Source organism: Falco punctatus (genome assembly GCF_963210335.1).
Source record: "Falco punctatus genome assembly, chromosome: 20".
NCBI lineage: Eukaryota > Metazoa > Chordata > Aves > Falconiformes > Falconidae > Falco > Falco punctatus.
Genome location: NC_137600.1, coordinates 1,403,200 through 1,428,423, shown reverse-complemented (window position 1 = coordinate 1,428,423; position 25,224 = coordinate 1,403,200). Strand labels below are relative to the sequence as shown.

General features: G+C 56.7%; 2 protein-coding genes across 12 annotated transcripts; both read left to right on the top strand.

Annotated features, from left to right (window-relative positions):
• Positions 1 to 95: 95 nt before the first annotated feature.
• TIA1 (TIA1 cytotoxic granule associated RNA binding protein) lies at positions 96 to 15,169 on the top strand. 5 transcript variants are annotated; one of them, XM_080370268.1, is made up of 13 exons: positions 102 to 282; positions 4,745 to 4,841; positions 5,283 to 5,381; positions 5,899 to 5,953; positions 6,125 to 6,157; positions 7,406 to 7,493; positions 11,100 to 11,175; positions 11,600 to 11,708; positions 12,192 to 12,287; positions 12,390 to 12,474; positions 13,067 to 13,190; positions 13,721 to 13,860; positions 14,081 to 15,169. In XM_080370268.1, the coding sequence occupies exons 1-13, from the start codon at positions 257 to 259 to the stop codon at positions 14,202 to 14,204; spliced, it is 1,152 nt and encodes a 383-aa protein (XP_080226394.1). In that variant the 5' UTR covers positions 102 to 256; the 3' UTR covers positions 14,205 to 15,169. The 5 variants fall into 5 exon arrangements, with proteins under 5 accessions (XP_080226398.1, XP_080226394.1, XP_080226395.1 ...); XM_080370269.1 differs by lacking the exon at positions 6,125 to 6,157; XM_080370271.1 differs by lacking the exons at positions 102 to 282; positions 4,745 to 4,841; positions 5,283 to 5,381; ... (1 more) ...; positions 6,125 to 6,157; positions 7,406 to 7,493 and adding an exon at positions 8,284 to 8,375.
• A 690-nt stretch (positions 15,170 to 15,859) lies between these two features.
• Positions 15,860 to 25,170, top strand: LOC308055797 (uncharacterized protein C2orf42 homolog). Of its 7 annotated transcripts, XM_080370265.1 has the most exons (11): positions 15,901 to 15,957; positions 16,650 to 16,852; positions 17,665 to 18,502; positions 19,215 to 19,325; positions 19,692 to 19,796; positions 21,236 to 21,340; positions 22,225 to 22,296; positions 22,713 to 22,820; positions 23,678 to 23,778; positions 23,866 to 24,025; positions 24,877 to 25,170. In XM_080370265.1, exons 3-11 carry the CDS (start codon positions 17,677 to 17,679, stop codon positions 25,077 to 25,079), a joined length of 1,791 nt encoding a protein of 596 aa, XP_080226391.1. In that variant the 5' UTR covers positions 15,901 to 15,957; positions 16,650 to 16,852; positions 17,665 to 17,676; the 3' UTR covers positions 25,080 to 25,170. The 7 variants fall into 7 exon arrangements, with proteins under 7 accessions (XP_080226386.1, XP_080226387.1, XP_080226388.1 ...); XM_080370260.1 differs by lacking the exon at positions 16,650 to 16,852 and having other exon boundaries at positions 15,860 to 15,957; XM_080370263.1 differs by lacking the exons at positions 15,901 to 15,957; positions 16,650 to 16,852 and adding an exon at positions 16,316 to 16,623.
• Positions 25,171 to 25,224: the final 54 nt, after the last annotated feature.

The following is a 25,224-nucleotide window of genomic DNA, read 5'->3' as shown; positions in this document are numbered from 1 at the left end:
TGCCCGGCGCGGGGCGCATGCGCGGGAGCGGCGGCGGGCGGGAAGCCGCCCCGTGGGCGCGCATGCGCGGTGCCGCCCCCCCTCGGCCGGCCGGGCCCCTTCGCCCGCCACCCGCCATCTTGCGAGGACCGGCGGGGGTATTGTCCGCCGCTCGGGCTCGGCGGGGCCGGCGGCGCTCGGGCTGCCCAGCCGCTGACGGGGCCGCGGGGCCGGCTCGGCGCGAAGAGCCGGGGCGGGCGGGGGCGGCGGCGGCGCCATGGAGGATGAAATGCCCAAGACCCTGTGAGTGGGGAGGGGGCGAGACCGCCTATTGTTCCCGGCTCCGCGGGGAGGGGCGGCCCGGGCTCCCCTCACGGACGGGCCCGCGGGCCCGGGCGGCGCGATCGGGCCCCGCCAACCGCAGCGGCGGCTGCCCCGGCCCCTCAGCCGCCCGCCGGGCCGCGCTGGCGGCTGCCCGCTCCCCTCAGGGCGGCCCCGGAGAGACGGAGGGGGCGACCCCGGCCCCCGCCCCCGCCTGAGCCCGGCGGGGGCCACCGGCCCAACCCTCCACGCTGGGGGCGTCCCCCGGGCCTCTTCAGCTCGGCCCTGGAGGGCCGGGGCCGGGGCGGTGTGCCCCCCGGCTCGGTTCTGGAGTGTCAGGGCGATGTGTCCCCTCCAGCTCACCCCTGGGTGCCCCCCGGCTCGGCCCTGGAGGGCGGGGGCCGGGGCTGGGGCGATGTGCCCCCCAGCTCGGTCCTGCGGAGTGTAGGGGCCATGTGCCCCCCAGCTCGGTTCTGGTGGGAAGGGGCCGGGGCCGGGGCGCTGTGCCCCCCGGCTCGGTTCTGGAGTGTCAGGGCGATGTGTCCCCTCCAGCTCACCCCTGGGTGCCCCCCGGCTTGGCCCTGGAGGGCAGGGGCCGGGGCCAGGGCGATGTGCCCCCCAGCTTGGCCCTGGAGTGCAGGGGCCGGGGCCGCGTGCCCCCCAGCTCGGTTCTGGAGTGTCAGGGCCATGTGCCCCCCAGCTCAGCCCTGGCAGGCAGAGGCCGGGACGATGTGCCCCCCAGCTTGGTTCTGGAGGGCAGGGGCCAGGGCAGTGTTGCCCCCCCCGACCCCCTGCCCATTTTCGCAAGCATCCTGCTGGATTGTCCCGTCTGGGGGTTGTGTTGGCTCCGTCAGCTGGGGGGGGGGGGCGCCTGGTGCCCTGCTGCCTTGTAGCAGCTCGATAGAAATAAAGGGGGGTGGGGGTTGTTGCCCGTGAAATCGCCACTTGTCCAAGTGTTCAAAGCACACCGCGAGCCTCTTTATTTCCCAAAGAACTAATCGTAGCTGCAGGGCAGCTCCTCGCCTCGTTAAAAATCGTAAGTGGGGTTCCTTTAATTACCAGCAACTTTCCCGGTGGCTGTCAGGAGGGATTTGGACTTTGGGTCGGCTGTTGCTCCTGCGGCTGGCCGCTTGAAAGGCGCGGGGGAGCCTGTGCGTTCCTGTCCTGTTCTCCAGCAGGCGTTATCTGGAGCGATTTCCCTCCTTTGGATCGGGGAAATCACAGACTCCACTCTTTCTCTTCCACCCCAGCGTAAGCTGCGAGCTCTGTTTCAGTGCAGGCATTGAGGGGAGGAGAGGCGGGAGGGAGAGGGAATCTTTCCAAGGTGAAGGGAAAATTTTGCCCTTGGACAGTGGCTGCACTTACCCCAAGGTTTGATAAATGACTTGGCTGAGCAACTGCAGGAAAACAAAACTCCTACGTGACTTTTGCCAGCTCCTCTGGTCCAGGCTTTCCCGAGTGGTAAACACTGTGTCCGCCTCCTTGCATGTGTACGTACAATCCCGTTGTCTTTCTGGCACGTGCGTTTTTGGAACTATTCTCAGCATCTGCAAACATGGTCAGACCTGTTGGCATATTGGCCTGTTTATTTAGAAAAATGTTTTCCCCCGCCCACTCCCAACAAAGTCTTGGCTTGGGGTCTGGTGGTCTCGGCCGTACGGGGCGTCCGCTCGAGGGAATGAATTACCTGTCCCTGAGCACGTGTGGCTGGTCGCGCCGGGTTTCTGTGCTGCAGAACCGAGAGCGCTGAGCGACGCACCAAGTGTCTTTGAAGAGCTCCGAGCGACTTTCTCAAGTCATCTGGAGGATGGTGCCACGAGCAGAATTTCACAGATTGGGTTTACAATGAGCATCTTGCGCAGCTGAAAGTAATCTCTTTCCAGCTGGGGCCTGAAGTCTGTGTTAAATATTTGCTCGCCTGAGGATTTCTGTAGGTAGTGCTACAGAAACCCCATCTGGGTGCGGATTACGGGGCTGCCTCCTCGGTTGCCTCGTGTGGCTGCGTCGTGAGGGGCCACCGAGGTGGTCTGCGACCCGCGTGCCTTTTCCTTTAGTTCCTTTTAGCGTGTTTTAAGTCGTCTTTCTGGAATGGATTCCAGACGTGGGAAGTAACTTCTTGGTTTTGCCATTTCCATGTAACCTGTTTCTTTGAAGGGAGCTGTTAGAGCCTTGGCGTTCCGAAGCGTGTTAGGAGCTGTATTACTTATGTAAATGATTTCCTGGATAGGCAGCTCATTTTCACGTGGCCCATTACCTTCCTTGAAAGCCACTCTTCAGCGGCAGAGGTTATAAATTTGCAGAGCGGTTACAAGGCAGACAGTGTGTTTGCATTCACAAAGACCTCTTGTTTTGTATTTTTCATGTTTTTCACGTAGATGCTTGTGGAATACATGTACTTCTAATTTACCTTGTACAGCTAAAAAGATGCCCAAGAGCCAACACCCGATAGTTCGGCATCGTTTTTCCAGAAGCCGTACACTGATGTCTGCAGTGAATAAATGGAGCTGTCTGCATCGTTTCCCTCGTAGAGCGTCGTCCTTCGTCTGCAAAGAAACGTCGACTGACTCATTAATGAGACTCCAATTAGCAGGAAAGAGAGGGATGGGAAGGGTGCAGGAAGCAAAACTGCCACTCAAGAGAGGTCTCCTCCTGTGTTAGGTGGCCCTGCTTGGCAGGGTCACTTCGGCACATGGTTATAGCTGGTCTGGGACGAGGTCTGGGGGTGCTGGACCCTGCCGGTGTGTCGGCCACAGACTGGGAGCTGCGGCGAAGCTCCCCGGAAAGATTCGGATGGTCAAACAGCTCGAATATAGCTGTTTCTCCCTCCTGTTTTTTAGTGTTTTGCAGAACGCTCTGGCTCTGCGTGGCGGTACTGCTTGCCTGGCTGTTAGGGGATGTCTTGACCATGTCTGACAGCACCGTGGGGCTGTCAGAGGTCACTTTACTTGTGAATCCTGCTTTTTCCGGCTAGATCCAGTGTAAAGGTAGGGAATGCCTCAGGAGATGCCTGTCTGATTATCGGGGTGAAAATCCAGCGTGCGTGCAAAGGTCAAGGTGCAGGCACCCTATCTAGGAAACTGTCAGTCGCAAATAAACTGTTAATAAACTTAGACCTAGAAGGTCACCTGCGAGTCTCATCGCTTTAGTGCCTCGGCTTACTCATTATCCAAACTGCAATAATATTTTTTTAACAGGAGAGATAAAAAAAGAAGCCTTGCTAGCTATGGCTCTGGCTTGAACCGGCGAGAATGCCTGGGTGTTATTGAGCACAAAGTTAATTGCCTTAATGAAGCGTGCTACCTCCTCCTCTGCTTGAGAAAACCTTGTCAGTTTTGTTGAGCGAGAGGATACCTGTGACCGTCTGATTCGTGTGTTTGTTTTAAAAAGGAGTACAATTCTGACTCTGACCTAAAATAGTTGCTCAAGTTATTAATACAGAGCTTGCGGGGTCATTGCTGACAGCAAAACAGAGGCTGTGTGTCTGGTTCCCTCGTTCTCTCCTGTGCTAAACCAAACGCTGGAGCGTATCCATCTCTCCGGGAGGGCTGTTCGCAGCCTTGTGTCAACAGAAGGAGGGTGAGAAATCCTCGTTTTGCTGCCTCGTTGTTTTCTTACAACATCTTTGCGACTCTTGCACCCAGGCAGGGAAGATTGTGGTTTTATTGACGTGGTTTCAGCGGCGTGACTTGGCCGAGGTCTCGTTGCGGAGGCCGCGGTTTGCCACATAACGTTCCTCTGTGGAAAGGTGCTGCCACACCTTTGGAGCTGAGGTTTCTCTGGGTGCTTTTTTTAAAAATCCCGTGACTTGGGCTGAACAAGAACAACAACACAACCCACCTGTGGACCAAGGATGATCCTTGTTGCTGAGCGTGCCGAAATCCCAAATCAGAGCAGGCCTTTGGGTTCTGTTGGTGCTTGAGGAGGCTGATCTTTCACGTGGAGGAGGAGCGGGCAGTGCCTGCACTTGAGCACGTTTGCCCTCGGTCGTTTCAGGCAGATCTAATGCTTTCGAACGATGAGTCCTTTTTTTAAAAAGGAATTGACTGAATGTTGTGTAACGTGCTGGCTAAACACCAGGCCGAGCCTCTCGGGCAGCGAGGGAAACGGTGCTCGGTGAACGGTGGCCACGTGCTGTTACTGGAACCGCTGTTTCTATAGGGGATGACCGGTTTGGCAGGTCGAGTTGTCTGTATTTGGCTTTTCCGTTCCGCTTTGAACCAGGGCGCGATTCCAGAAACGCGGACCGTGAGTGGGACTGAGGACAGGTGCTGTGACTTGACTGCCTGCTGTGACTTGCCAGGATATAATCCTGCCATGTGCTTTGTTTTGTCGTCCTGACCTGGGGGGTTGAGTGTTTGGGGAACAACTTTGGGCTGTGTTTGCTCTGCTACCGCTGAGCAGAAGCATTGGGATGGCTTCTAACTGTGTGTATTTGATCCTATAGATACGTGGGGAACCTGTCAAGAGATGTGACCGAAGCTCTAATCCTCCAGCTGTTCAGCCAGATCGGACCCTGCAAAAACTGCAAAATGATAATGGATGTAAGAGCCTCCACCTAATGATTTTCACATTTCTTGTAGCTAACTGCTTTGGGCCATAGTGGCGTGTTTAAGAATTCCCCTTGAAATACGGCGCAACTGCATGAAAGGGATGTAGTAAGGCTGGAGATGGCAGTCGTGTACTTTTGGCATCATTTCTACCTTGTATCCGACATGAAATTTAAGGATGGGGGGATATCGCGAGAGGAAGAGAACAGCTTAGCATACATGGGTGTCGTAGATGAGGTCTGAAAAGTTGTTTGCCACACTTTCACCTTTCTAAAGCAGAACTGAAACCTCCTGGAGTGTCATTGAGTGCATTGACCATGGTCCCCACGTAGAATAAAAAATCCTGTCCGTTACGAGTAAGGAGCCGAGCAGAAGAGCGAGAGTGTGGTTTGCAGGGGTTTGTGTCAGTCATCCTTTGCTTATTTCTTTTATCAGACAGCTGGAAACGATCCGTACTGTTTTGTGGAGTTCTATGAGCACCGGCACGCGGCTGCAGCGCTGGCTGCTATGAATGGCCGGAAGATAATGGGTAAGGTAAGCTGTCGTGTCTACAGGGTGAGTTGGAGTTGGAAAAACAGGCTCTCTCAGGTGGTGCGGGTGCAGCATCACTTGAGACCAAGTGGATGCACCGCAAACGTTAGCCGCTTTGTTTGCACAGAGGTCTTAACAGTGCACAGTGAAGAGGGAAAGCTCTTTAGGCTGTTGTGGGAAGAATGCGGAGGGAGGTGGGAATGTAGAACTGGGAGGGCTCAGAGACAGCGGGCAGAACAAGTATTTTAACCCTGCTGACCTTATCAGGGTAACGTTCCTCTCTCCCCACCCCTGCCCAAGAGCCCACCCGACCAAACCGAATCCCCAGACCAGGTCTGTTTGCCCATCTTTGCTCTTAACCCATGCAACGCCGTTTGGAAGGATGAACCCTCTCCTTAAACTGGAGCATTTGCCCCAGACTCACGCGTCTGGTGCCCCCGTAGTGTCAGAACTCGGTGCCGGAGGGCCCGGAGCTTAGCTGGGATTTGCTCGATCTAACATGAGCGACTGACGTTTGCAGGAGGTCAAAGTGAACTGGGCGACGACCCCCAGCAGCCAGAAGAAAGATACCAGCAGTAAGTGTCGCTTACACTTTGAGTACGTGTTTGATTGCTACAGTTAGTTTTTAAACATAAACAGTAAGCATCGTACAATTATACGCAGTAATGTTTTGATCGTAATCCTAAGATATTATGTCATGTGTTTGTGTTAATAAACTTAAGAACAAATCTAATCTTTGTCATCAGGTAGTACCGTTGTCAACACACAGCGTTCACAAGGTAATTGTATCTTCTTAAACATAAAATGAAATCTCTCCAGGGTATTCACTAACCACCCGAAGCTATGTATGGGGTTTTTTTGTTCATTGTGAATTTATTTTTCTACAGAAAGACTTCCCTTTTGCTTCCCTGTAGCATCACAAAATGATCTAGCATCCACCGTTTAGCTCTGGCGCTAACTGTTTCGAGCACAATTGTAAAAAAAAAAAAAAAAAAGAAAAAAAAAAAAAGAAAAAAAAAATCCCCTGCACCCCTTGTCCCCTGCTGTGGGGGCAGAATAGCCGGCTCCCTGTGAGCCTGCGGTCTGCGCTCCCACGGACAGGCTCCCTGGGAGCACCCAGACCGTTTCCAAAACGGGACTCCGTCGCTCGTGGCGAGCCCGCGGATTGCTGCTGCTCTCAGCAAGCTCTGAATTTCTGCACCCGAGCATCCCCCAGAGCTCCGTACGCGCTGCAGCACAGCGCTGGGGCGGTACGGCTGGCAGTGTCTGACTGTAGCGGCAGATTCCTTAGATCCAGGATGCTTTTGATTCTCTTTGGTGCCGGTGTTTTGTGGCTCCGATGTCAACCGAAGGGCTGACTCTTCCCGTTCTCTTACTTTCAGTCTTAGTTCACTTGCACGTGGATTCACGCGCACTTGAGTTCACGTGGATTCACGCCGTGTGTTGGCTGGGCAACCAAAACGGTTGGGTTTTGCGAGCTCAAAGCCTTTTTAACGGCAAACTGTGGCAGTGCAAGGTATTTCTCTGATTTCTTCTTCCCGAGCTATGGGGTTAAGCCGGACGCTGTGGCTAGGTTCGAAACGTGCCCCGCTCTAGCGTGAGCGTCACCCTACATTTCTTGACATTTCTGAACAGCAGCGATCACCTGCTGTGTCAAAGCTTTACACTGGCCTACCGAGAGAGAGGGTTTCATGTAGTCTTGGCACCTTAAGGAAATAGTTTAAGACTTCGTACAGTAAACGCTGGCAGGTCTTAAAAGCATTTTCTAAAATACCAAACGTCAATGCCGTGCACCGCTGTAGTATCCTGAAAATCACTGACTTTGTAGCGCTGCCAAGCAAAGGATCTGTTAAGAACAGCAGTAAAGCCTGTTTCGTAGTGAGCTCTAGTCTTCTCGTAGTTTTTAATAGTAGCTGGAAAGCTGTACTCTGTCAGATGGCCATGCTCTGTGTGTGCGTGTTCAGGGGTCATCTTCAAACATTAAAATCCCTTTTTTCTTTCCCCCCCCCCCTCTTTTTCCCAAAAAGACCATTTCCATGTCTTTGTCGGAGACCTCAGTCCAGAAATTACAACTGAAGATATAAAAGCCGCTTTTGCACCATTTGGAAGAATATCGTAAGTAATTTCTCAGGGCGAATGACCTAAAAGTTATCTCTCCTAAACGGAGGAGCCTTATGTTTCAGTAAGTAAAAAACAGAGAGTTGTGGCGGTGCAGGAATTCATCTGTTGATACAGCGACTCAAGTCCGAACGGCCAGGCGTTGAGCAGGGATGCGTAACCCAGTTCCTCTGCAGTACTTTGTTCTGCTTTCCTAGAAAAGTTGCAGCCCACTCGCTTTGGCTTTATCGTCCTTGCCTCATTTGGCAAAGCGACGCCGGCACAAATTGACTCCTAAACCCGGGGTTTGCATTTCCCTGGCCCTCTCAGCGAGCGGATCGACGTCACGCTGCACAGGTTGTGACTGAGTCCGTTGGCACGTTCACGTTTTGCGAGGCTTTGGATTTTTTGTTAGCCGGGACGTGCCGGCCACTGGTAGCCAGTGTCTTTTTTTTTTTTTTTTTCAGTTAAATTCCCATGTCCTGTGAAATGCACCTTTTCTTATAGCACAAGACTCGGTGGGGCACCCAGAGGCTGCAGCTAGAGTGGCCTCGAAGCGTTTGGTGCTGGGTCAGCGTCAGCCCTTGGCCCGAAGGGCTTGCCCAAACCCGCGGGGTGTCTCGGGTCAAGGAGTTTCGCTCATCCCAGCGGTGCAGAGCGACGGTGTAACAAGCGACCGCGTTACAAGCGGGGAGCAGTGCTCGCAGGGCTCCTCTGCCTCCTAGCTTGTGCTATTCAGGGTGTAGCAGAGTAAGGAGCGGTTCGTTCACTCCATCCTCCCAATGTAAACCATTAATTTTCCTTGTAGTGTTGTCTGTACTGGACATTGAAGTTTCTTGATGGTGATGTAAGAGAACATAGAGTGCTTTGGAGTGTTGTGTAGTGAAGCGTTTAATTGAAGTAAGTTTGTTTTTTGTTGTTTTTTTTTTCCCCTCTCAGAGTCCAGTGTATTACTCTCTCAATGCCAGCTTGATTTCCTTTTATGATAAGGTTTAAAAAAAAGAAAAAAAAACCACCAAATGTGATCTGAATGTGACTTGCTTCAGATGACTGTAATGCTTGACTGCATCTTTTATAACTGCCATCCAGGAAGCGCAGAGGGTCGGGCTCCTAAGGAGAGGCCGTTTATCCCCTGGCCCGGTGCGGTCCGGGTGGAAGGGACGAGGGGCTCTAAAGCTGGAATGAGTGCGAGAGGGAGGCAGGAGTAGACGGCCGCGTTGTGGCGCTGCGGTGGAGCTGTGAAAGGCAATTTCCCCTAACTCAACATTAGGTGACAGTTGAGTGGACAGCCCACCTTTAACAGACGACACCTCACCCCCCCCCCCAAAAAAATCAACCTTGAGCCTGAAGCAAAAAGTAACGCCTGAACGTCAACTGGGGAAGCACAAAATCACAGCAAGCACCGGTCTGCGGTCCGCATTTCTGGGGCCGTGCCCATTGTCCCCTCTTTCCTAGAAGAGCTTTCTGGGTGCTGAGCCGTTGCTGCGTGGTGGTGGCGGTGGTGACGGGGAGAGGGGAGCGATGCTCTGGCTTTTGGGGTACTCAGTGCATGGCTAGAGAGCTGACCCGTGGAAAATTCCCGGTTTGCCCTGGCTCACGCTGACTGTTCAGAATGAAACTCCAGTTCTTTTCCTCCCACAAAAGCAGTTGATTAAGAATTGTCCCTGTAATGACTCTTTCAAACTCTTGTTCCAAAAGCGAGGGGTTAAATAAAGCCAAAGGGACCTAGAATTTTCTGCTCGTTTAAATTTAAACCTGGAAAAGTATTACTACTGTCTCTTAAGCGGTTGAATGAAGTTACTTATTTTACCTGTTCTTCATCAGTGACTGGCTTCTGGAAATGTGGTGCAAATGGAATATTTCCTGATACTTTTTTTTTTTAATATTGTCTTTATTGGTGCTAAACTGAACTTTTTTTTTTTTTTTTTTTTAAATGACACCGAGGTTGACCTACTGCATGATTAGCGCATAAGAAATTTTGGTAATTCTGTGCATCTGGATTTTTTTTAATCACTGTAAAAGCACACTTTTCATTGTGGTTTCCTTTTATGCTTGCTGTACGCATGTTTTCACCTGTTCTTAAGTCTTTATTTTCAAAGTTTTCGGTTGAGGGTAAGTAGAGATGAGTTCCCCTCTCCCTTCCCTCCCCATAGGCTCTTCAGAGCAAACCTATCTAAGCTTAACAAAGTGGCTCTTCTCAGGCAATTTGTAACACACCACCCAAATTCGGACCTAACCCAGCAAGGGGGCAAGAAAAAAGGGGGGAGGAGGAGGTGGGGGGATGTCTCACAAAGAGGAAAGAAAGAAACATTTCTGCCGTAGCTTTGGGAGAGGTGTTTTCCTCGGGCCTTCGGCAACAGCGCTGCGGGTACCAGAATGAGACTCACGATGCATTTGCCGTTACTGTGAGGCTTAAAAAAGAAACACCCGAGCGTAACGAACCTTCTCTTCATTGTGACTTTTCTCGCCAGTCTGGGAATGCTAAATGTTGTGCACATGTTAACGCTAGTTCCTCTGAACCCTGTTATTTTATACAGCCGTAAGTTACGTTGCATGACTTTCTGACTGGTTTTATGTTGTCATTGCTGTTCATTTAATGCCTGTACGTGTGGGGCGAAGGAGGGGAGGAGAGGGTGGCTCGCTCCTCGGCGAACTCGTTCGCAAATTGCCTGAGAAGCGCTGTAGAGTGGTGTTCCACGAGTGGGGTTTAGCTCTTGTAGCTGGGTTCTCTTTTTTAACTCAATCTCAAATAATAGGGCTCTGGTTATTTTGCAGAGTGGCTCTGAAGAATGGACAGAATTGCCATGGCTAACTACAAGCTACAGTTCACAGTGGACAAACGTTGTAGTTTTCTTATTTACTTTTATAAATTCTATAATTTTTTTTTTGCTTCTTTTTTTTTTTTTTTTTAATATCTTGTAGTTTCCAATCAGTGCTGTATGATTGCTCTTGTACAAATGCAGTATAAATGTGTAATATGTAGTTTAAGACATGAATGTTTCGGTGTTTTATTTTCTTCAATAATTTCTGAACATGTCAATCTCTCAAAATTTACAGCTGCCCACAGTCCAAAAAGGGGGTAACGAATTGACCTGAGAAAATTAAAGAATTCAGTTAACAGGCGACGTATGCCTTTTAATTCCTATCTTTTTTTTTTCATTTTTTCTATTTAATATTTTGAATGAGTAGGTAGAATGTGTTGGCAAATAGCGAGTTTAAAAATTGCATGGTTAAAGAGAGCCATTCAGCTAATGTTAGTCAGCTCGGTGCCTTAAGTGATTCTTTTGAATAGCTGCTTTGACCATGCTTTGTGTCTTTAACAGCCTGTAAAAGCATTTTGAAGCGGGAGCCAACTGTATAGTACATACGTTTGTTAGAGAAGCTATTGATTTGCATGTTTACACAATTAAGTTTTAATTTTGCTACTATCTGGCAGAGCGTTAGTAAAGTTCTGTGTAGAAGAGAAGCCTTTTGCTTTGACTGTGTTGCTGGTGCAATATAAACAGTTGACGTTAGTAAAGGTGAAACGTGAAAAAATAAGCTGTAAACGCGTGACTCGAGTTGTCGTTGTGGTCGGGTCGTCTTTCGAAGGCGCTGAGGTGCCTCTTGTTTCTGCTTTTTTAGAGACGCGCGTGTGGTTAAGGACATGGCGACGGGCAAATCTAAAGGATACGGCTTCGTTTCCTTCTTCAATAAATGGGTAAGCTGCAGCGCCGGCTCGAGCACCCCGTGCAAAGCAGACGATGAATTTCAGCATCATCAGTCCCGATCTCTGCCCGGCTTTGCTTTCCCTGTCGAGGGGGAATCTTTTCTCTCGTATTTATCGAGACGCTCTGCCGTTGCTCTAGCGTTTCTATCTAACGCACGTGGCAAGTGACACCCGGACGAGCCATGTGCAGCCGTGGCAGAGCGATGGGAGCTCTGGCGTATAGCGAGAGGGTCTTGCGTGCGCCCAGTGAGCGTCCTTCGTCCTCCCTAAATCAGCTGCTTTTGAAGTAGGATTTTTTACGGCGCGCTGCAAGGGTCAGGCAGGGTGGGAGCGTGGTGGTGTCATTCATTTGGCTCTGCCTCGGAAGGATGCGATGCTGACGGTGGGGTTTTCTTCTCTCCCCTCTCGCGGGCAGGACGCAGAGAATGCTATCCAGCAGATGGGCGGCCAGTGGCTTGGTGGAAGGCAAATCAGAACGAACTGGGCGACGAGAAAACCTCCGGCTCCAAAGAGTACATACGAATGTAGGTTCTGGGTTATCGGCAAAGCTTTGCAAACCTCCTGCCGTGCACGACAGGGCAAGCTGCGAGCCTCGGAGGTGGTGGGAGAAGGGAACACGGGTGCAGAAAGGGGCTCAGACCTGAGCAAAGCAGCTTCCTTAGCTGTGGCAGCTGTGGCACCACTGCAGGGGGAGGATTTTTTGGCCTTCTGCACACTCTTAAGCCAGAAGCTCGCTTTCCCTCCGGACAGCTGGACAGAAAAAGTCGTTTTTAACTTTGCTTTCTCACTTTTAGGGCTTTCTGTTGTGAGACCACGTCAAAGAAAGCATTTCCATCGGGGAGATTCTAAAATAGGTCGATCAGACCTACCTGATAGGTGTTTGCAGCTTGCGCTCAGCGTCTCGTGCCAGGCGGGATTAAATTGCCACATGACGTGTGTCCCATCCACTGAAAAGCTCTGTAAAAATATCTTTTTTTTTTTTTTTTTTTTTTTTTTTTTTTCCCCAGCCAACGCCAAACAACTGTCTTACGACGATGTGGTCAATCAGTCCAGCCCCAGCAACTGCACCGTGTACTGCGGAGGGGTGACTTCAGGACTGACAGGTACCGTGGCTCCGCAGCGCCGTGGCGTCTCTCCGAATAACGCGTCTCTCTGAGTAACGCCGCGGTCGCCTCATTTTGCTGCTCTGTCTCTTCCCGCTGCAGAACAGCTCATGCGCCAGACCTTTTCTCCCTTCGGGCAGATAATGGAAGTTCGAGTCTTCCCAGATAAAGGCTACTCCTTTGTACGGTAGGCTGGCCTGCGGGTTGCCTGTCGGTGGAATTAAGAGGAACGCTGGTTTCTGCAGGTTTTTGGTGCCGGTGGAGCACGGGTGGGCGCGGGCCGGAGCGGAGAGCGTGCTTTACAGCAGCTTTCTCTGGCAACAGCTCGCTCCGAGGAGGGAGTTAGGGCACAAGAAGGAAAAACCCCTTAACCCGGTCAAACCAGGCGCAGGGCCCTTCATCGCAAGAGATCTCCGTCTGCTCCTCTGGGGTGATTCACAGCCGAGTTCCCGAGGCAGATGGTCAGCTTGGAGAGTGTGGCCCAGAAGCATCCTCATGGCTTTGTTGATGAGGCTCCAGATAATAAAAAACACATCGTAAACATATCCGCTCTCCTTGCCACTGAATTTTCCGATTTGTTTAGGGAGACTGATGACAGAGGGGGAAAGCAACCGTAGCCTGGGGGTCCCTGCCACCCACGGTGGGGCTGATGAGAGGGAGTCTCCACAGCGGGGCAGGTGTTCTGACAGAGCCCCGACTGGTGCTGAGCTGGCGGGGGCTCTCGGGGTTACTTCTGGCCCAGCGAGTTGTTCCTATCGGCCCCGCTTGTATTTCCACAGGTTTAATTCCCACGAGAGTGCCGCACACGCTATTGTGTCCGTCAACGGGACGACTATCGAAGGGCACGTGGTGAAGTGCTACTGGGGCAAGGAGACACCGGACATGATCAGCCCGGTCCAGCAGGTTGGAGCTTCTCCTCTGCTAATTAGTCTTCGCTAGAAACCCCTTAAGCGGCCGTGAAATCTGCGCACCTGCTGCTTAGAGGCTTGGCGCAGCGCGTGGCACGGCTTATTTCATCGGAGCGTATTTCTGTGAAGTAGAATTGAAGATTTTAAGTGCCTTGGACTCTCGTCACATAAAATTGTGCGATGTAAAATTCCAGAGGAGGGTCGCAAAATACCATTTGGTCCATGGCGCGTCCTTTCTGCCGCAGGGGGCTGGAGCCGCCGCTCCGTTTCCCTGGATTTCTGTGGGTATTTTTGAGATGACAGTGGCCCTGGGGGGACGGTAACAAGGCGCTCCAGTAATTAAACGCTCGCTAACTCCAAAGGGGTCCCCAACCAAACGCCTGCGTGGCCGTTTTGGCCCCGTTGTGGCCAATTTGCGACTCTGCGGCGGCGCGGGGAGGGCGCGATTCACGAGTTGACAGAAAAGTTGACAGAAATGGCCGCTTTTTCGGGTGCCACGTGACAGCCGGTTCTTTGCCCTCGCAGAACCAGATCAGCTACCCGCCAGCCTACGGGCAGTGGGGGCAGTGGTACGGCAGCGCCCAGATCGGTCAGTACGTGCCCAACGGCTGGCAGGTCCCCGCCTACGGGATGTACGGGCAAGCGTGGAACCAGCAGGGCTTTAAGTGAGTATTTGGGCTTCTTGGGAACAGGTTTTCTCCCTGGGGGAGGTGATGCTCCAAAACTGCAGCGCTCTAAAAGCCACCGGGACGTTCTGGGGAACGTTCGGATCCAGGACGGCCCTGTGCCGACAGCACCCAGCTCAGGCGACCCCCCCTTCTCCCTTAAACCCTCGTTAACCAACTCATTTGCCTAACGAACTGTTTCCACCCTCTCCTCCGACAGCCAGACGCAGTCCTCGGCGGCGTGGATGGGTGCCAGCTACGGCGTGCAGCCGCCGCAGGGGCAGAACGGCAGCGTGATAACCAACCAAACGGGATACCGCGTGGCGGGCTTCGAAACGCCATGAGGAGAGGAGGACTCTTGAAACCTCGGGAGCGCCGCGGAGCCGTTATCGACAGCCACGATTGATCAGATCAGGCGTCAAGATACGATGTATTTATTTAAGAGAGAGAGAGAGAAACAAACAAAAAGCATTTTTTTAATCATGAAATTGTCATCCGCATTGTTTAAAAAAGAAAGAAAAAAAGGAAAACACAAAAAAAAAAAAAAATCACACGAAACGAGATGCTGGATGTCTGCCAACTTTTGCCTTCTTTTTTCCTCCTTTATGTGTTTCTGAAGATCCACGTTTTTGAAACACAGCAAATGCAGGGACTACTGCCGCTGAAAATTGGGGCAGCAAATTGCACAACGTCGACCCCCCCCACCCCCACCCCTTGTTTTTGGTGTTTTTCTTTTCCTTCCCTGGGAAGTAGCGTGCCGTTCTCGTTTGCATTCCCAACCGATTCCAAATGTATTATCAAACCGTTGTATAAACCAACCAGAAGCCAAAAGCGGGTGAACCCTGAAGCCGCTGCGCCTTCAGCCTTCGCACCGTCTGTTTTAACAACAACAAAAAAAACCACCTAAGAACCTCTTGTATAAAACCTCCATCTCCGCTTTTGTTACGCCGGGGTTTTGGGTTTGGTTTTGACGATAAATTATGAGTTTACATCCTTTTTTTTTTTTTTGTATCTCAGCGTGTTTTTCAGGGTCGTCTTTGCCTTATGACGGGGGAAAAGGGAGACGAACGGCGGGACGGCGCCTGGCTCCCCTCGTCAGCGAGGATTCCCACCCTGGGACAGTGAAAAATCCTGTTACTAAAATGTGACAAAATTCCTACGAACCAGCCGGGTTGTTTTTGTTGTTGTTGTTGTTGTTGTTTTTCGGGGTTGTGTTTGTTTTGGTTTTTTTTTTTTTTACCGATTTCTACATTGACATGTACTGATTATGTAAAATATTTTAGCAAATTAATATTTTGCACAACCGTTAGCCACCTTTGTACGTTTCCTTATTTAAGGGTAGGACGGACACGAATTACGCCTCAAATCGTCACCTTTTTTTAATTTTTTTTTTTTTTTTTTGCATGTGGATATCAAATATACACTCTGGTACTTTTGGAATACAAAGTTCAGCCTGTTCTTTTTTTTAAAAATAATTGTGTTAAATTTCCCCTACCCCTGCTCTTTGTTTTTAAATAATTGGGTTAAATAATTGCGTTAAATTTCCCCTCCCCCCCCCCCAGAAAAAAAAAAAAAAAAAACCACTGCTGGTGCAGGGAGCGCCTTCCCTCCCCCGGGAAGGCAGCCGGAGCTTTGCAAACTGGGGTTTTGTAGCGTTCGAGGGCGAAAACAACGTTTTCTTGAGGGGAAAAAAAGCTAAAAAAGGGGGAAATGGGGGGGGGAAAGGGGGGAAATAGAAAAAAAAAAGGGGGAAAAAGAGGGGAAATGGGGAAAAATGACAAATGGAGGCACGTGTGCGCTTTTTGGCTCAGGCCGGGCCCCCGCGGGCTGAGAGGGCGGGCGGGCAGCGGCTGCGGGGGGAATTCGGGGGGGAAAACGGGCGAAATCGGTGAAATGCGGCCGCGGGGGCTGCTGGGAGGTGTAGTCCGTGGCGCAGCGCCCCCTCCCGCGGACTGCACCTCCCAGCAGCCCCCGCGGCTTATCACATGGCAACGGCGGGCCAATAAGAGCGAAGGGGCGGGGCGCCATGGCGGGGCGGGGCGCGGGGAGCGCTGGCAGCGGTGCGGGCAGGAGCGGGGGGCGCGCGCTGCCGCCCAGGTAAAGAGGCGGGAGGGGGGGGGGGGGGCGCGCGGGACAGGAAGTGACATCAGAGCGGCGGGGAGCATGCTGGGAAGCAGCGCGCGCTGAGGGGCGCATGGGGGGGGACACGCACACGGCGGGGGTGGGGGGTGGGGTGTGAAGGGGGGGGCGGGAAAAACGGAGGCCTCCTCCCCCCGTGCTTTGAGTCGGCGGGGTGTGACGTCACGGCGACGCCACGGCAGTGACGTCAGCGGAGCGCACAGCCCAGGGGTGGGCGAGGCGCTGCGGTTGAGGCCGCTGCTGGAGGCCTGGCCCGGAGGGGGGTCGGGGCCCGGCCGTGGGGGGAGCCGGGGCCTGCCCCTGAGGGGAGGCTGGGCCTTCCCACGGTGAGGGGGATGGGCCGCTGGGCTCCACAACCCCCCAGGCCCTGCCTTCCCCCCCCACCGGGGGCTTGGCACAGCGCCCCGCTGCCCTGAGCTGTGCCCCGACCCCTGCAGCCAGGCGGGGGGCTCATACCTCCCACCCCCGATGGATTCATCTCGCCTAAGTAACGGCTGAGGGGCTGAGCCTGGTGTCGGTCTCCACAGGAGCACCGGGAGCTGCCTTCCGCCATCCCGGCTCACATCTGCCTTCAGGCGCTCGGTGCTGATGGCTCCACGGGATGTCACACCCCCGGCACTTATAGTAAATGTCCCTTTGCCTCCTCCCAGGGTCCCCGTCTGGCGCCCGCTGCCCTCACTGAGCGCGCAGGCTGACTTGATGTCTCAGCCGCTTGTGGCTCTTCACGCGGTGCCTGGTATGGCCCAAGGAAAGGAGTTTTGGTGGCGGTGAGGAGCACCAGGTGGAGCCTGGGACGAGCGAAGGGCTGTCCCATGGGATCGAGGGCAGCGGGGCCGCCCTCCCAGCCTGCCTCGTGCGCTGGGGACGGGGCACTGCGTGAGCCTGGACAGGGGAGAAACGCTCAGCGCTTCAGACAGCAGGGCCACGGGGCTGGCAGCTCCTCCGAGCACCGGGGCGCTCACCAGGAACCGCTGTCTGGCTCCTCGGCCACCAGCCTAGCACAGAAACCCAGCGTGGGTGGATCCCTCCCCCCCATTCGCCCCGTTTCTGTCCCGTCCACGTGGGGTTTTGTCCCCACCGTCACCGCCTCAGTGGGATTTCTGCTCTGGTGTCTCTCTGGCACACTTGGCCAGTGCTCAGGGGGGCTGTGTGAGCTCCTTCACCCCCATGTTCCCCCACAGCGGTGGGCAGGCCACCCAGCTTTACCTACACCCCACGTCCTTTGTGTAGTTTTATTCACCCCCGGAGGGTGAGCCCGTGGGATAAGACTGGGAAGTAGCAGGGGGTGGGCTCCAGGCTGGAAGTGTGGGGGTCCGGTGCTTCCAAGGGTGTCACTTTGTCGCTCTGTGAAGAGGCGCGCGGCGTCGCTTCGGGCCCCGGTTGCAAAGAAGGAGCGGAGGTTGCTGGCCTGGGACAGTGACAGGGTGGCACAGTGACCGGCAGGGCCTCCTGCCATCCTGCCGGCACCCAGCAGTCGCTGGTTTGCCCCCCTCCCTCTCTCCCCACCCCCCCCTCCCCATCTCTGCCACCGCTGAGGACTGAGGATGGCCACTGCCGGGACCTGTAGGTCTTAGCAGCAGAACGCCGCGTCCCCACTGTCCCTCCCACCCCACCCGCCTCCCCAAGCTGTTAACTCAGCCCCCTCCCCAATCTCTGCCCTTTCAGGTTCTCTGGAGGATGGAGCCGGCATCGGTGAGGACCAAAGTGCCCTCGTTTCTGTCTGACCTGGGGAAGGCCACGCTCCGGGGCATCCGCAAATGTCCCCGCTGCGGCACTTACAACGGCACCCGCGGCCTGAGCTGCAAGAACAAGAACTGCGGGACCGTTTTCCGCTACGGCACACGCAAGCAGCCCAGCGTCGATGCCGTCAAGATCATCACCGGCTCTGACTTACAGGTTTATTCGGTGCGGCAGAGGGACCGGGGACCGGATTACCGGTGCTTTGTGGAGCTGGGGGTCTCAGAGACGGCCATCCAGACGGTGGACGGGACCATCATCACGCAGCTCAGCTCCGGCCGCTGCTACGTGCCCTCGTGCCTGAAAGCCTCCACACAAGGCGTGGTGGAGAACCAGTGCCAGCACGTCAAACTGGCCCTGAACTGCCAAACTGAGGCCACCCCGCTCACCCTGAAAAGCTCGGTGCTCAGCTCCATGCAGGCTTCGCCCGAAACCAAACAAACCATATGGCAGCTGGCGACCGAGCCCACGGGGCCGCTGGTGCAGCGCATCACCAAGAACATCCTGGTGGTGAAGTGCAAGGCCAGCCAGAAGCACAGCCTCGGCTACCTGCACGCCTCCTTCGCCCAGAAGATGAGCGCCAAGACGCTGGCGGACCACAGGTTCTCCTGCTCCTGCCAGGCTCTGAAGCCCAGCAAGGGTGGCCCGGCTGAGGAGGAGGTGCCGCCGCCGCGCTGCATTCACTTCTTCGCCTGCATCTGCGCCTTCGCCAGCGACGAGAGCCTGGCGCAGGAGTTTGCCGACTTCCTCGCCTATGACTCCGGCGGTAGGTGATGCGCAGAGGATGTCGGTGAGGCCGATGCCACCCACTCGTGCTCTGGCAGCTACCTGGCTTTGCCTGGGCTGCCCGTACACCCGTGGGTGCTTCGTTAGCCGGGGCTTTCGGTCCTGCCCCCTCCCTCTGCGAGCAGAGAGCTTTGTGGGGAGTGATCCCTCCCGGGCTGCACCTTGCTCCTGGCTCCCAGCGTGTGGGAGCAGAGCGGGGAGCCGGGGTGGGCACATCCCGCCGGGCTTCGCTGCGATGGGTGCTGAGGGCGAGTCAGGTCCCTCTCTGCGCTGGGAGCCACCAGGCGTCCTCTTCCCCCTGTGGGCCAGAGCGGTGCTCATTGTGACCCCCCCCTTTCCACAGCAGCCGCCTCTGGGGTTCGGTCCCCTGGGGGTCTGTGTACCCCGATAGGTGCCCTTGGGTAATTCTGCCCCGTCTTTAGGCACCCAAAGGTGAAAATCTGCCCTGAGGAGAGCGACCTGGGTGATGCGAGTGAATTAAAATCACCCCTTGCCTCGGTGTTTCCCCCCTAAAGCACGTCTGCAGGCCTGTGAGGGCTTTGGGGTTTCTCTGCAGGCGTTTGGGGTGTGCTGGGAGGTCTCGGGGTGGGGGAAGCGCCAGCGTGGGGCCAGGGATGCGAGACCCTCGCGTCCCCACAGCGCTGGTGCACGTGGTTGAGCTGCTCTTAAGGACAGAGGCTTGTTTCTCCTAGGTCTGAAAGGGATGGCGGTCCCGCAGCTGGTCGGCAGCGCTGAATCCACGGCGCAGGCCGGGGAGGTGGCCGCTGCCAAGCCCAAGAAGAGGAAAAAGGACCCGGCGCCGGGTGAGCTGGAGGCTCTGTGGGACGGGGCGGACGCGGTCCGAAGCCAAAAGCCCTCACCCGGCGGGCAGGACCGCAGGAGGGGTGGCCCTGCCGGAATTGGAGCCGGCTGCGGGCCGTGCCCGGTGCCCGGTGCCGGGTGGGAGCTTTCGGAGCGGCTCTGGGTGTTGGGCGCGCTCCTGCCCGGTCTGAGCAGGTCTTGTAGCGACCGTTAGTGGTGTTAAGGTGGGAAGAGCTGCGGTGACAGCCCACCCTAAGGCGAGAGGTGACTCCTCCATCCCGCCCGCTCTGCCTGCGGCAGGGTGCCCGCACGGGTGCCCGCGGAGCCCTGCGACTTGTGCACTGACGCTCTCTGAAACGATCCCTCAGGGGCGCAGGCGGCCAGCCCTCTCCTGGCTCAGGACCTGGCGCACAGCACCCCCAGGAGAAGCAGCCTGAAGAAGCCGGCCGTCGCCTCCTCGCTGAAAAGACAAGGTAAGTTCGGCTCTGCCGGTGCGCCGGTGGTCGGGAGCGCGCGGGGACCGGGCAGACACCATCAGGGACCACGCAGATGCCTGTGGCCGTTCGCTTTGTGCTGCTGTCACCCCTGCGGAGGGGGTGACCAAGCCCTCTCCGTCCGTCGCTTGCTCTAGGCGGTGAAGTTGGGCTCCCTCGCTGCCGCCGGGAGCTGTGTGCAGCTCGGGTGGCTCTGCCTGGCCCTGGAAGTGGTGGGTTGTTAGAGAAGGACGATGCCGGTGTCCTCCCAGGGCAGCTCTTTGGTGGATTTCGTGGCGTGGCAAGCTTGAAGGAGTTGGCTCGTGGCAGCGCCAGCGCTGTCATGAGTGGACAGGTGTGACATGAACGTCTCCGGATGCAGTTAAGCTCCCTCCTGGACAAAACATACAGGCGAATCGGTTCAGGCGAAGTTGTGAGCCGGTTTCTGTTGCTTTTTGGCCACTGCTGATGTTTGCAGCATCTCTTAATGTCCAGAGCTGCTGGCAGGGGGACTTGTCACCAGAGTAACTGTGGTTTCTAGTGGCAGATCCTTGCTCGGAAGCACGGTCCGGGCTCTGGCGGGGTGCAGGGAGCGTGCCGGCGTTAAAGGCGATGGGAACTGGGGTGGCCCTGGCCACCTCGGGGAGACTGTCGTGGGCACGCACGTAATACCTGTGGCGCCCGAGCAGGAGGCTGTGTGTTGGTACATGGTTATGTATGGTGTGTGGAGGCGGAGGGCTTGGTCCAACGCCACGAAAACCCGTGGGTTTTCCCAGCCACTCAGAGCCCTTTCGAGAAAGCCGCTCTCCGTGCCGGCTGCGGTCTGGGCCTGGGTTACGAGCCGTTGTGTAGCGCTTTCGTTCCTCTTAACGTTTAGTCTTGGCCAGGAAAAAGTGGTACTAATCGCTCGTTTCCCACCCACCCCTTTCCCTCCTGAGCTAGACAGAGCGCACCCATCCCGCCCCGCAGCCCGCGATGGCTTGTGTTGCTCCCGCAGCTGCCTGCGTGTGCCCCGGGGGGGGCATGTCGGTGCCCTTGGGGGGGCCGCGGGGGGTCCCTGCCCTAGGAACGGGTGCTGCGGAGGCAGCCACCTGGTGAGATGACAGTTGTGGCAAGGTGTCGAGGCTGCAGCTCTTGCTGAGAGCCGACGTGGGCTGTGGGACGTCGCAGCCCTACGCAGCCCCGCGTTTCCGAGCGCGGTGGAGCGGAGAGGCTGAGCCGCTGGAAGGCCCGCGGCGTTCGCCTCTTGTCCTGCCGCCTTGCCGAGCCCTGTGTAACGCAGGCGTTGAGCTGAGCGAGTTATTTGTGCCTGTGCTGCCGGGGAAGCTCGCGCAGGTCAAGCGGGGAGCGCCGGGCAGGGGATTTCTTCCAGGCGTCGGGCTCGGCGCTCCGCCTGCGCGCCGCCGCCGGTTCTGACGTCCCCTCCTTTTGTGGCACAGGCTGCACCCAGCTGCTGGACGAGTCGCAGGTGACACTCTCCTTCCAGGACTGGCTGGCCAGCGTCACCGAGCGCATCCATCAGACCATGCATTACCAGTTTGAGGGTAAGGCTTTGGGCATCGCTCCCCTCCGTGCGCTGCCTCCGTCGTTAACGTGGCGGCAGCGTTAAGGAACCCTCAGCCCCGAGGGAGGCGAGTGCTTTCTCCAGCTTGGAGCGATGTTCTTTAGCCCTGGGAAGTTTCTATCAATTAGTGAGCTTTGATTTAATTTCTGCATGTGGATTTAACGCTTAGCAGCAGCCCGGTGCTTATGCTTATGCTGGGGAAGGGAGAAATTCCCTTATTGATACTTGATATTAAACTGCTTGGGGCCACGTGGGAGAGGTGGGACGCCTCGTGTGGCGTTAAATCAGTCTCAGACACGCCGATAATCCACGTTTCCTCCCGTGGCCATCCTCCTCATCCTCCGCAGGCCCCACCACGCCTCGACGGCAGGACTGTGCTCAGCGCGGGGCTCGTGTATAGCTACAGCTCGTGGCTACGACATCTGGGGGTGGGCTACTGCCCACTACGAGCAGCGTGGGCCTTGTGTGGGTGGCAGGGCACGTCTCCAGCCCACCCCTGGCTGGAGGCAGCAGCTTGCGTCAGCTCTGGAAAGCTCCGTTCTGGAGACGGGACTTGATAAATCTCTGGGCTGCTGCGCCCGGCTGGCCCCTGCTACCGAGCAGCTGGGCTCACCTAAAGAGAGGGACCCCCAAAAATGCCTGAAGGGGAGCTGGAGCGCTCTAAGTTTGTCACGCAAGACCCACACGCGACCAGCTGGCCCTGCAAAGTGGCACAGGGCGCAGGCAGGTCGGCTGCTGGACGGCTGAGAGCCGCGGGCAGCTGTGCGCACTTGGTGGTCGGGCTCCGTGATCTCAAGGGGCCCTGAGAACCACAGAATCCTCGAGGTGGGACACTTAGGACAACAGTTTTGTCGCTCCCCGCAGCAGTGTCACCCCAGCTTTGCAGCGAGACCGAAAGCCTTGGTGGGACGCAGCCCGGTGGCCGCACGCCCCAGGGTGAGGCAGGCAGGGGCACGCGGGGTGACCGAGGGGCTGGGGGCTCGCGCAGGGGGCTGGGGCTGGTGCCTGGAGCGCAGGGGGAGTCTCTGCTGGGAAAGATGGTAGAATATCTCAAGTTGGAAAGGATCCATGAGGATCGTCGAGTCCAGCTGGCTGCTCCTCCCCAGACGAGGTGTCGCTGTTCCGTTCTGCCTGGTAGGAGCGACGGGGCCAGGCTGCGCAGCCGCGCACGGGGCGTGAAACACCCAACCTGGGCAAATATTTTACCGAGAAGGGCGTCCGAGGCGGGTGGTGCTCTCCCTCCGCTGCTGCGGGCTCAAAACTCGAGCAGGGTGGTGGTGGTGGTGGGGGGTGTCACTAACACCGCAGCCCCCCCGCCTTCACCCCACGCCTCCCTCCTGGTGCCCGCACAGGCAAGCCGGAGCCGCTGGTGTTCCACATCCCTCAGGCTTTCTTCGAGGCGCTGCAGCAGAGGATCTCCAGCGGGAGCGCGAAGAAGAGGCTGCCCAACTCCACCACAGGTCAGCTGCAACCACGCCGGTGCGCGGGGCGTGCTGGGTGCCGGCCGCTCGGCCCAAAAACCAGCAACGGCAAGAAAAAAAACCCAAACAAAACCCCAAACAACAGTTCCACGCTCTCCCTTCTGGTTTCCAGCGGCTTTTCCCTGGGCTGCGGTTAAGGGTGGGGGTACTGAGCTGGGGGGGGGGGGGGGGGGCCCAGCCGCTGGCGTTGAGCTGAGCGGGAATAAACCCACCGAGTTTTTTTTAAATTTTAATTTTTTTAAAAAAAAATTGGTTGGAAACAGAAGTGCTGAGGTACTAACAGACTGACTCCTGTTCTTACCTCTGCCATCAAGAATGGTTCCAAAGAATGTTTATCAATATGGTGATAGGCGCTTTATATATATAAATATATATATATATAAATATATATATATATAAATATATATATATATAAATATAAATATAAATATATAAACGGTTAACGGTCGGGTTTCATCTTTGGGGGCTTTTCCAACCGAAATGATTCGATAGGAGGTTAAACACCCCCTGGCAGCGCTGCGGGAGGAGGGGGTCACCATCCCCGCTTGTCCCCCGCCATCTGTCTGTCACCAAACAGCGGTGGCGGCATGTCTGCGCCCCTTCAAACTCACTGGGTTGGCTTCATGGTTCAGTTTTGGGTTTTTTTTTGTTTGTTCGTTTGATAATTCACTTTTATTCCGAGTCCCCCGGCCAGGACGGCGCCGCGTGCTGGGGCTGCCTCCCGGCAAGGCTGGGCAGAGCCACCAAAGAGGAAGGGGGAGAAGGGGGTCAGAAAGCCCCCCCAAGCGTCACGGCGAGCCCCCCCTCCCCCCTCAGCAGCCTCTCCCTCCCCGCAGCTTTCGTCCGCAAGGACGCCCTGCCGCTGGGCACCTTCTCCAAGTACACCTGGCACATCACCAACGTCCTGCAGGTCAAGCAGATCTTCGATACGCCCGAGGTAAGGGGGGTGGGGGTGGGGGGGCAGCCCAGCCCCCCTGCTGCGCCCCCCTCCCACGCAGCCCCTTAGCTCCCCCCTCGCCGGCAGCTGCCCCTGGAGATCACCCGCAGCTTCATCCAGAACCGGGACGGGAGCTACGAGCCGTTCCGGTGCCCGAGGGTGGAGGTGGAGAGCATCGCCGAGGCCTACGGGCACGAGCGGCAGCCCGCCATCCGGCCCCTGGAGCTCAGGACCTTCCTCAAAGTGGGTGAGTGGGGCAGCCCCCCGCCCCGGGGAACGGCCCCCCGCAGCCCCCCAGCTGGGCAGCTCCGCCTCGGGGTACCCGTACCGGGGCGGGAGCGCTGGGCCGGGCTGGGCTGGGGGAACTGGGATGGGCTGAGGGGGGGAACTGGGCTTGGGGGTGACTGGGCTGGGCTGGGCTGGAGTGGGAACTGGGCTGGGGAACTGGGCTTGGGGGTAACTGGGCTGGGCTGGGGGGGGGAACTGGGCTTGGGGTAACTGGGCTGGGCTGGGGGGGGGAACTGGGTTTGGGGTGACTGGGCTGGGCTGGGGGCGGGAACTGGGCTTGGGGGGAACTGGGCTGGGCTGGGGACCTGGGCTTGGGGGGAACTGGGCTGGGCTGGGGGGGAACTGGGCTGGGCTGGGCTGGGGGGGGAACTGGGCTTGGGGGTGACTGGGCTGGGCTGGGGGCGGGGTGGGAACTGGGCTGGGCTGGGGGGGGAACTGGGCTTGGGGGGAACTGGGCTGGGCTGGGGGGGGGAACTGGGCCTGGGGGGAACTGGGCTGCACTGAACTGGGCTGCGGGGGGATTGGGCTGGGGAACTGGGCTTGGGGGTAACTGGGCTGGGCTGGGCTGGGGGGGAACTGGGCTTGGGGTAACTGGGCTGGGGACCTGGTCTTGGGGGTGACTGGGCTAGGCTCGGGGGGGGCAGAACTGGCCTGGGGGGGTGGAACAACTGGGCTGAGGGTGGGTGGGCTGGTGTTGGGGGGGGAGGATGGGCTGGGCTTGGGGGGTGGAGCGCAGCCCCCCTGTGCCCCAGCTGCCCGCTTCAGGGGGGGTGGGCACCTGCACCCACACTCCCCCCCCTCGCCCCCCAGGAAACACCTCCCCCACCCAGAAGGAGCCCACCCCCTTCATCATCGAGTGGATCCCCAACATCCTCCCCCAGGCCCGCATCGGGGAGCTGCGCATCAAGTTCCAGTACGGCCACCACGGGGGGCCCCCCCCCGACCACCGCCCCGCCCCCCCCATGGAGCCCGCACTGGAGCTCCCCCCGCTCACCACCATCACCTTCCCCTGAGCCCCCCCTCCCCCCCCCCCACGGAGGGGGGCACCCCATGGACCTGCCAGCACCCAGGTGGGCTCCCACAAAATAAATGTGCGTCCCCCCCTCGCCGGGTGCTCTGAGCATCCCTGCACCCACTGGGGGGGGGGGCGGGGGGGGG